The 11,410-nt window shown below is 38.9% G+C and overlaps 1 protein-coding gene across 3 annotated transcripts in view; it reads left to right on the forward strand.

Moving 5' to 3' along the window:
- The window catches only part of SPRED2 (sprouty related EVH1 domain containing 2), a 100,636-nt gene that overhangs the window by 57,160 nt on the left and 32,066 nt on the right, over positions 1 to 11,410 (forward strand). For all 3 annotated transcript variants that reach the window (XM_019549162.1, XM_019549161.1, XM_019549160.1), the window contains exons 2-4: positions 405 to 582; positions 1,557 to 1,725; positions 5,855 to 5,919. In XM_019549162.1, coding sequence (XP_019404707.1) covers positions 405 to 582; positions 1,557 to 1,725; positions 5,855 to 5,919 — 412 coding nt within the window. The remainder of the gene's footprint in view (positions 1 to 404; positions 583 to 1,556; positions 1,726 to 5,854; positions 5,920 to 11,410) is intronic.

Consider the following 11,410-nt stretch of genomic DNA (forward strand, 5'->3'; position numbering starts at 1 on the left):
AAAAAAACCTTGCATTTTTTTGCTCACTGTAATTTCTTAAACCAGAATCCCTTTTGCAGTTCAAACCAAAAAGAATTGCTGACAGAACTTGTGCCCCTTCTTTATCCAACAGAGGCTACATTTGTAGACTTCTGCAAGGCTTGCTTTCCTTTCAAGGTCCCTTCCTGATGGGGTGAAGTTGTAAGCACTTCCAATTATTTGGTTTGTGTTTTGAGGTTCTGAAATGAGTGGGCTATTTTTGTTGTTTGTAGAGTGGCTGTGGCCGTAAATTCCATCTCTTATGGGTGATGCGCCCGTTCTCTTGACAAAACTCTTCAAATACCTGGAAGCTAGATGCGTCCCTAAATAAAACTACTGAGAGGTAGTATGATCTCACAAAGTTTTCTCTTTTGTTACTGTTACAGTGACAGCTATATTGTACGAGTCAAAGCTGTGGTTATGACCCGAGATGACTCCAGTGGGGGCTGGTTACCGCAAGAAGGAGGCGGTCTCAGTAGAGTTGGCGTCTGCAAGGTCATGTACCCGGAGGGCAATGGAAGAAGTAGATTTCTAATCCATGGTGAAAGGCAAAGAGACAAACTGGTAATGGAACCTAATTCAGTTTATGTTTGTTTAATTAAGAGAATTACCCCCAAAATCAAACACTTCTGTGTTTCATATTGGTGTTTTTCTTTTCTTTTTTTCTTTTTGTCCAATTCAGCATTGCTTAAAGTAACCCCATCCTCAGATGAATACTAAACTGTAATTGGCTGTTTTGTTATCCCCTATAAATAGCAGTTAAATGTTCTGTGTCCATTTGGAAAGGCCCCTTTTAATTCCTAAAAAAAAAAAAAAAAAAAAAAAAAATTGAAACTGACACATTTATTTTTTTGAAGATCTAACAAGAGTGTGTGAGAAGTGAACTGAAGTGTAAAGAATCCATGAAGCCGGTGGCATTGTACCGAGTAATGCAATGCAAGCCTTTAAAAACTGCAATGAATTATTTATGCTGCATGCTATTCAAGGTTTGCACTAGTAGAATAAGAATGCGAGGACAAGTTGTCTTTTCAGAAATGACACTCAGTTCCTTCCAATGGTCTTTTAGATCAGCAGCTTTGTTCCAATCCTGTAGAAAAAACAAATGCTTTACATTCAAATGGGAGCTAAAGAAGTGAGAAAATATTGTCATTTCCAGTTGCATCTACATATTTTCTTATTCCTCCTAAAATCTGACAGTGTGGTTAGCTAGCTTAAAAAAAAACTTTGCAAACTGGTATGGTGTAGATTGATGCTGCTAGTGTTTGAGTACAAGCTTAATTAATATAATCACTTGATTTTATCATTTGGCCTTAAAGTTCCCTCACTGATGATAAGACTGGCACTTTTTAAATCTTGTAGTTTCACTTATAGCTGCTTTTGACCAAAAAATTCTATTGGAAGATATGCTTAGTGTAACTCAGTGTGACAGATTCGTAAGTGGCTTGTTCTGTGTTTAGAAAAGAGGAAATTCTGGTCTGTGCTAAAACCTTGCCCTTCATGTACAAATGTAACCTTCCCTTTGTGCTTAAACTTTTTAGGTGGTATTGGAATGCTTTGTAAAAAAGGACTTGATCTACACTAAAGCAAACCCTATATTTCATCACTGGAAGGTTGACAACAGGAAGTTTGGGCTCACTTTTCAAAGCCCTGCTGATGCACGAGCATTTGATAGAGGAGTGAGGAAAGCAATTGAAGACCTCACTGAAGGTACTGGAGCACATATCAGCATTCTGTTTCTTTCTTTCAAGAGGAGGGGTTACACAGCCAGACCTCAAACTTGACTTGAATGCATTTCTCACATTTCTTGCTGCAGTGTCAACCAATTAGCCTTTAAAATAAGTTTAGTTCTTGTTCAATAGAGAATTAGGTTAGTAGTCCCTTGGGGAAGGAATAATGCAAATGCTTTTTCAGTGCCCCACCTTATCTAGCCTGGTCCACCAAGACCTAAACTATTACGGTGCATTTCTTACAGCTAGGGGCCTACAAAATTCACAATTTCGTGGATTCCACAAAATCCATCTTTGCCTGCGAAATCCAGGCAATGTCCAGAAAAAAGGGGGTGGGAAAGCCAAGGAAAAGAAAATGCCAGCTTCTCAGAGGGAGCCAGCAGTCCTCAGCACTGTGCATCAACCTGGCAGGGCAGGGAAGAGAGTCTACCTACTTGAAGGGCTGTGGGCAAGATGGCTGCTGCCCCCTTCCCTTATCGATGATTGGCTGTGAGGGATGCCTGAACCATGGCCTTGTCTCTCCCCACCAGGTGGTGAGGGGTAGAGCTGCATGACAGACAGCCCTTGCAGACAATCGGTGGCAAGGGTCGGGACCACTACAGACCCTCTGCCATGGGGCCCTGCTGTGCTCCACCCACAAAATGGCTGCCTGGGCCAGCGCTCCGCCTGCAAAATCAGGGGGCAGCCTCCATGCCTTGGGTATCTACTTATAGGTCTAACTAATTAGCAACTCCCCCCCCCCCCCCCCCCAAAAAAAAAAAAAAAAGTCCTATAAACTGTTTCATAATTTGTCATTTGGGTCACTTTTCTTCCCTGCAACAAAAAAGCTGTTTGTTTGTATATTGCAAAAATTGTTTGCTTTATGAGTTTTCTTATAGACTTGAATAAATAACATTTTCTTTTTATGATAATTGGTTTTTTGCTTCTACTTAGTTGGAGAACTATAGTGCTTAAGGACTTTATTTTTGTTTGTTTTTTTAATTCAATCATGATTGTAAGTTAATTTCCCAGACTTTGAAGTGGTTATGAAACTTTTCCTTTTTTGCATTGCTTTAATCAAACTTGAATCAAAAAAGAGTGTGTGTGTGTGTGTATCTGTCATTTGTAATTCCTTCCCTTTATTTTGTTTCAAGGAAAAATAATCCTTCAGGGTGGTGTTTTGGTCTTTAGTTATTTGTTTTGTTTACTTTGGTTTTATGACCACAGCATTGTCTATACAGGTTTTCCTGCTCATAGAGTTGTCATGGGGTTTTTTTATTTCCCTTCTGCTCATCTTTGAAGTGTGCGTGCACACACACACACACTTTTTTTCTCACATACAACATGCATCTTTTTCCCCCAAATCAGCCCCCTCAGTACAGTGTGTGTGTGTGTGTGCGTGCGTTTGATCAGGAACAGTAAAATGTAGTACTGTCATAGTCTTGCTTACTGCCCTTTCAAGGGTCTGAGGCCTAGCCTTGTGTGCCTTAGAGTAAGTCCTCCTGGAGACCATGTCCAGGCACTATGGTATCCCAGGAGACCGTTAGGGTGAAGCAGCTGACACCCTGAGTCTCTTGGTGCCATGCTTTTTCAACACAGTGCTCCCAGGAGGACTTAGTCACACAGTTGGCTGTGACTCAGGAAACCATCTGGTTTTTTTCCTACATTCTGCCTTCCAAAAATATGGTGCATATTTTATTTGAGGACATGTATGTGAAAAACTATGGTGTTGAGTTTTGTTTTGTTTTTGTGGATATTTGCTCTGAAAGCTTGGTATGTTATGTTTTTGGTTCTTAATTGGTGAATGCTTTCAGCTGCCCTCACTATTAATATATGGCACTCAACTTCCTGACCATGTGTTTTTAAGGCCCTTTACAGCTCCTTGCTAAGTTCGTCTTTGTTGCCAAACCAGAGGGGAGTGTACAAGCATTCATTTTTGCAAGAGACTTTCTCTCACCAGGGATATTTTAGAGGCTGACACCTGGAAGATCTTTCCCCTGGAAGGGAGTATGTTTTCCCCAGGGAGAAATTTGAATGGATGCTTTCATGATCATAGTTTCTACTAGGAAAGCAAGGATTCTCTCAGTAGAAACATAATTCCTGCACGTGGCCAGTGACAGTCGGAGCTAATCCTACTCCCATATTTTTGAATGGTTCCTTTTTCATGTTTGCCTAACTTAAACCATAAGCTCTTTAGGTGTTACATGTGGTATCTTACGTAATTAGTGCAACACATTCATGCTGGGGCCCAATATGTTTATAATGCACATACATACCCTCTTTTTAAGGGAGATTGTGGTTAAATAGTATCAGTCACATGTGCTGCTCCCTAATTTGAGATGTACTGAAACAAGTCAAATTCAGGAGTCACATGTAAACTACATAGTATTGCTATGTTTTAGGAAATGTTCAAAATCAGTGCTGTCTGTATTTATGACATTAACAGAACAGACTGATTCTGTCGAGTGCATTTTTATTTAACTTCCAGATTAAAACTAATAACTAGTTACTAGTGTAACTAATAACTAGTCTCTCCGTCTCTCCCTGTCTCTCTCTGTACATGTATGTGTGCATGCAAGCACGTGTATGTAGACGATAGTGAAGTTTGAATTTGTTTCACTGTCACTCAGAGCTGTCTGTTAAATCTGGTCATATTATCACAATCAAGATGTATCTGAAGCTTCATTATATTAAATAACTCATTTTTAGAAATAAAACTTAACACTTAGCTTATTTCCTGAAAATACTACATAGGACTTTTGTCATTTTGCTATCACAGTAATATTTTCAGCTCTATAAGCATGGAGGGGAAGAGTTTCTACCTAGCATACTCAAGGAGGAAATGCAGTTTTCACCTCCTAACTTTAATTAATAATCAATTTAGGGTATATTAACACACCAAAGTTAAAATCACTGTTTTAAAATCTGTTTTCAGAATTAAGGTAATTCATTGCTTACCACAGTACATTATCAAGTCTTAAATAGGTAACTAAAGAATCAGAATTCAAATAGTAACAGTACAAGTTTGTTTTGAGAGAGTCTTGCTAGAAGTTATTCTATGATGATCAGGTTCAGTAGTAGCTATATGAGCATGTATATTTAAAAGCTTGAATATTGTTGTGTCAGTTTGAAATTAATAAAATGTTAAATAAACTTAAAGAAAGCTTCCTGGATGCAATTTACTAATTATTGGATAGATTCCTAATGGTTACTGCAGGGTTAATGAGAAGAGCTACACCTCAAATTTTTTTCTGCTTTTGTTCTTACACCTATCCCCTCTTCAATGTTTTGCTTAGATGGGGGGAGGGAAATGGAAGGAAAGGGACAAATCTGAGACAAATAGCATATAAAGCAAAAAAACCCTTCAGTGTAGTTAGTTGCTTTGTGAAACCACAAAGAGAACTCTTTATCTAATCTGAGCTTTATTTTGTAAGTGAAAGCATTAAGTTTTTCTGAATTTGGGACCAGATCAGTTGTTGCGATTCACTGAAGCTCTACTGAATGACTTTAAGTAAAGGTCTAGCCCTGAATGTTTATTCAGTGGCCTGCTTTATCGTAATTTGGACGCATCTATACGTGGCCGTGCAGCTCTTTTGTTACTGTGCCGTCACTTAGTAATTCCTTTTTGAAGTACTAAAAGATGGTGCAGTACCAGCGCATACTGCGCCTTGTTGGCCATGCAGTTATTTTTGGCCGCTACGTCACCACAGCAATGCGCTATAATGAGGGAGCATGTTGCTACAACAGCATAGTGGCAGCGTCCGTTGGCAAAAACCATGATGCCATGGCGCCATAGTGTCTTGTAGAGACTCACCCTTTGAAAAGTAAAATGCTATATAATCAGGAGTGCTACTTATAGCTCTACCATCCTGAAATAGGATTGGTTACTGCAGCATCATTTTAAGAAACCTTCTGAATATCACCTAACACCTAGCAAAAGAGAGAATTTTTGTTCTTTACTAATTTGGAAACACCTGGTGGTTACTTCATGTTGTATCAGTCTAGTTCACCTGAAAAATAGGAATTCAGAATATGCATGACGTGTATTAAAAACTCATAGTCCAGATAGCCAGTAGTTTAATATAAAAAAAAAAAAAAAAAAAGTCTTATTTGAAATTTTTTTTTCTTAGGATCAACTACTTCCTCTTCAACAATCCACAATGAAGCTGAGGTTGGTGATGATGATGTCTTTACAGTAAGTAGAGTTCATTTGAAGTTCTTATGTTTTAGCACTGTGGTGCACCTAGACAATAATTAAGGATCCTTTTAACATTATGAAATGGCTTCCAGCCTGCAACTTCAGTCAACAAATGACTTTTTTTTTTTTCTTTTAACATCTGTGAGTGATACGTCTCTGTTAACTTCTTGCTCCCTCTACCCCAAAGAAAATTTGGCTTTCTAAATGCTGCCCATTACCAGCAGTATAGTCTTGGAACATTTGTAGAGCAAATGTTTAGTCTTTCAGAGACAGGCAAGCAAATAATGCCCCCCCTTTCCCTAACTGCCAGCAGACATTAAGTTTTCAAATGACTTGGCTTAAGAGGTGTTCATGCAATTTTGTTTTATCTTCCTACAAGCTTTAGAGGATCTGAGTTGTTACTAGTGCACACTTTCCATAGGAAAAAAATGAAATTAATTATATGACTATCTACAGAAGCCAAATTTTAGTGTAAACAGGAGCATCAGGAGTACATACAAGTTTATTTGGATCAAGAAATGAACAGGAATATACGATCTACCTGACTAACAATTAAATAATAGACTGCCCGAGATTCCCTGTTTTGTATTGTTTACATCTAGTTTGTGGCAGCATCTAAAATGTGTTTGGAGTTTTTCCCAAAAACACAGGAAGAAATTGGCGCATGCCCTTTCCTACAGCAAAAAAATGTGAATGCATGAGATGAAACTGCAATCTGATCATGGATATTCTGTGAGCAGAGAAGCAAAATTAATCAAAGAAAGTATTCATTGTGAATTATTTGCTCGGCTCCAATCTCTCTCATACTCTCCCCTCCCCCACACACACGTTCATTGCATCTTGTGTAAATGCACTCTTTGTCATAAGACACTGGCGGGTTGGGTAATGGGGAAGTTAAAAGGAGAATATATTCAAAATCTAAAGGTAAAAGTAGCAAATTTCCTTTGACACTGATGTACTTTGCCACTGCATTTCATAGGCATGAAAATATTTAATTGAATCCTCATTTCAAAAACAAAAAAACATGTATTACTTTTCTCAGCACATCTGGGATAACTGAGGGTTTGAGCAGGAAACATTCAGTCAAATCCTGTGAATGTAAGGGGGTGGGGGAAAGACCCTCAGTGGAAAGGTGGTATGAGATGAATTTTGTTGCATTCCCATTAGGTGATCAGCGTGGTGTGGGTCTGGACAGGTTTCCTGTTGAGTTTTGACCAGATCCTCTTGACAGTTGGCATGTTGTTCGCATCTGTTCTTTTGTCACAGTTCTAAGAGACAAACAACAGCAGGCAGGGTTAAAAGGTGACTTCCTGTGCTCCAGAGCAAAACTATCATTAGCAGCTGCTTCCCAGCTACCTGCCAGAAGTGATTTATAGAATCCGAGATGGGAGAGAGGCAGCCTCCTTGGAGCCAGAATGGCTTGCTGTTTAGTAGTGCTTAACCAAAAGTTACATGAGCTGTGCAAGCAATGTTCTGGTAGAATTTGAAATGTATACCCGTTTCCAGGTTTGGGTGCTGCTTTAAAGGATTTTGTTGTAAAGTAGATTTAATTAAAACCTGTGGTGTGTGTGTGTTTGTGGTATGTATATACATCCTCCTTGTTGGCTATAGTAGAGGCACTATAGTATTTACATTAATTTTAAACAATTTTTAAGAAATATAAGTTCAGTGAGAAATACAGAAAACATTTAAACATGGTTTTCTTATAAAGCAGGGATTCGGGGGGATTTTAGGGGACTAGATGCACCCAATCAAATAACTGAGGTCTAAAAATGCCCATGTGTCGGTTTTGTTTGTTTTTTTTGTTTTCTAGGCTTATTTCTTTTCCTCTCTCCATAAAACTTGGGTTTGAGGCCATGTTTAGGTTCTAATGGAATATAAAGTTAGGGAGCTTTGATTTCTATAACTGAACAAAGTGTTGGCTGTGGTAAATGCTGTTGTTTGAATTAGGAAAGCTGGGTAAACCATGCACCAGCTGCATTAATAGCACTTAGGCTCCTGTGAGTCAAGTTAAAAGCCAGACCTGAAAAATATATTTTTCCACTTGACACCACTGAGGTGACAAATATTAGGAGGCATCTATACAAATACCTTTTACACAGCGATAGGATACTGGTATGCCCCAGGAGATGAGACACCTTGGTGTTAGGCTGCTTAATGAAGTTAGTACGCAAATAGTTCAAACTTAGCACCCAGTTAGGATGAATAGTGAAAGTTCACACCACAGGGTCTTCTGTTTTCTTCTGCCTGGCAGAACTCTCAACAAGGCAGTGTGTTGATTTATGTACTAAAAGCAAGGTTGCCAAGTCTGTGTTGCTAAAGACCTGGTCAGACTTTTCCCCAGCTGCAGGTGGCCGCACGTTTACTTGTCCTTTGCATGCATGAGCCACTCTGTTAACCATAATTTGTATGTAGTATAAGATGTGGTAGTTGCAAAGGAGGGAAACACCCCTATCAGATGATGACTTGTCTTCTCCCCTCCACTGCTCAAGCCTTTACTTCAGCATTCATTATGTTGCTCCCTCAGTAAATTAGCAGATGAGGTGGACACAAGATGTTCAGGGTGTCCTCTTTGGTCAACCAGCTTTGTGAAAAGACTCAAGCTCAGTTTCTCAGTATTTTTAAACTGCTTTGGGCTGCTGATTTATGGCTTAACTGGGAACCCTGCCATGCTAAAGTAAAGTTTTTGTTTTTTTGATGGATTGTTTTGGTGGGGCAAGGTTGCTTTTTGGTCACTTCGTGTTGTTTTTGGTTTTTGTTTTTCCTTACCGTCTTTGCCCTTTAATCAAATTGGAAAAGGTTGAGCAAAAATCATCTTTGTTTGCAATTGTGCTTTTTTTTTTGCATGTCACAGTGACTTGTGTGTGTATATAGTGCTTTTTTTATTGCTCTTGGCCACCAGCAGGACACCATCCATATTCTCATGTTATGGTCCTGTCTCTTATGCGCACACGCACCCCGTCACTGCAATGGTATTCAGAACAGCAGTGTTGCTGCCCTTGGAGTTTGTGTTCTGCTGTGCTGTAAGATGACGGATTTTTTTTTTCATTTTTTTTTTCTTTGCAGTATTTGTTTTACAATATAGAAATGCATACAGAATTCTTAGGTATACTTAAATGACCTAGGAGCCAGGCACTTGAGCATTTCTGGAAATCCAAACCATAAGTGTCCTCCACTTTCACTCTACCCACTTACAGCCTTAAACCACATTATTTTTGCATATTCTGAGGATGTTTCTATTAGTAAAAAACCCAATGTAGTGTAAAAAGGGATTGTGCCGGTGCGGCTTGCTTTGGTTTGCAGTGTCTGCACTGCTACAGTGGGGCATTTCAAATTGGTATAATTAAACTACTGGAAACTCATCAGGTTTTAGTACTTGTCTATACTGGTCCTGCAAATGGTTACCACCTGGTATAGAACTTTGATATTCTACGTAATCCTGTTTACTTCAGTAGGCCAGTGTTAGTTGGTAAGTACTTGGCCGGGTAGTAAACGTTGGGAAATAAGCTCTGTAGTTGTTAATTTGATAAGTCTTCCTTTCCTTCTCCTTCCCTGAAAGGCATACCTAACGGGACAAAAAAAATGACCCACAAAAAACTATGAGCAACAAAAGTGACTGGCTTGAAACTATTATTAAAGGGCAAAGATTGTACGGGAAAAAAACAAACTAAAATGCTTGTTTTAAAGCTAGAAGCCTTCATTTAGGAGTCCTAACAATATGTAATGGTATAACTTTATTCCAGACGCTTGCTAGAATCCATAAATGTTTCCATATGTTTGCAAATAATTTTTTCCTGTCCTATATATTATAAATCGTGCTCTAGAGAGATGCAATCTGAGTAAGGCTGGCTATCCGCTCTGTCCGTTGGGGAACACACTGTCTTTCCAAATATCTGAGATTATTCTTTTTGCCTCCACTAATAAACTGTATCCAGACTAATTTACTTGCTTAAACAATCAATTAAGACATACCAGTTAATCAAGTTTCAGTATATTCTGGACTCATCAGACTTTGAATTTGCTGCAGAATTTACCTCTTGCTGTAGAATTATTCTATCAAATCTAAGTTTTCACAGTTTTTTTTTTTTTTCTTGGTGGTGGGATTTTTTTGTTTTAATATTGTATATGATCAGGAAGTGAAAAATAAGAGTTAAATTGAGCAGATGAACTCTTCTTGAGTCTATGCAGAGCCTGAAACAAAAACTGAGCAACATGTATAGCCCACTGGGAAAAATGACGTTGTGACTGTTTTAGCAGAAAGATTGACCTCTAATGGGTTTCTTCTCTAAAATCTAGAGCATCTTTTGCATCTGTCTTGCTGCCAGTGGCAAAAAAAACCTCTCTAGGTTCCCCCTTGACAACTTACCGCAGTACAGTTCTGTGTTGTAACGTGAAGCATCATTGTGAACCCACCTAACCCTTTTCATTTTTAGCATGGCACTATATGATGGGTATTTTGCTCACAGACTCTTAACACATCCCACAACAGTGTCCATTTTGGTTAATCAAAAATCCACAATTTTTATTAAAATGAAACTGCTGCAGTATGTGCAGTTTCCTATGCTGGAGTGCCACAGAATCTGTAATTGAGAGAGGAAGGATGATTGTTCCTAGGGTTCCGTTCATTGTTCCTCACAGACTTCCTGTAGCTAAGTAACTTATTTTCTGTGTGCCTCGGTTCCCCACCTGTAAAATGGGAATGACAGTATTTTCTTACTTCTTAGTTGTTGCGAGCTTTGAGGATTATGAAGGGGGAGAGGCATACAATTTCCATAGATAGGATCCTTTTTCTAGACGGTAGGTCCAGCCTGTCACAAAATAACCTGCAAAACATGTTTAGTATATTGAAACTTTCAATATTCATGAACTGTATGTTCAGAACATTCCTTTTCTCCCTAGCATGTTCCTCATCCTGAACATCTACAAGTATCCACAGGCTGCAGGATTTGGGGATTTTGTGGATGTGGGAGGGTTTTGTTTGTTTGTTTTGTGTTGGTGTGTTGTTTTTTTTTATAGTGGGTCAGATGTTAACAATGCAATCTCTCCTCCTTCACATTACATTAAGAAATAAACATATTTCTTCCCACTGCCTTCCCATTAAACCTTTTCCCTACTTTCATCTCCCATTTCGGTCTCAAGTGTATAACAGCCTCACTATTAACGTCCACAAGATTTATCTATATTAGATAAAGTGTTAATCTGAGTTTTCTTCTAGTTTTGGCCATTTTGCACCCAGGTGGTTCCTGTAAGGAACCCCTACAGTTTGGGTTTTTTAAACAACTACAGAAATTCTTTAGTAAGTTCTTATTAATCATGAGATTTTTAGATAGAGGCTATTCTATCTGGCCCACAGGGCCCCTAAAAAATTTAGAAAATTAATATTTCTCTGTCCTTGGCTCCTGTAAAAAATGACAGGAACTAAGGGCAGTAGGACCCAGGGTAAGCCCCAGCGGGCTTCCACAACAGCAGGGCTTGCCTGGCCCCGCCC

Source organism: Crocodylus porosus, unplaced genomic scaffold (genome assembly GCF_001723895.1).
Source record: "Crocodylus porosus isolate Cpor-Errol unplaced genomic scaffold, CroPor_comp1, whole genome shotgun sequence".
Classification (NCBI taxonomy): Eukaryota; Metazoa; Chordata; order Crocodylia; family Crocodylidae; genus Crocodylus; species Crocodylus porosus.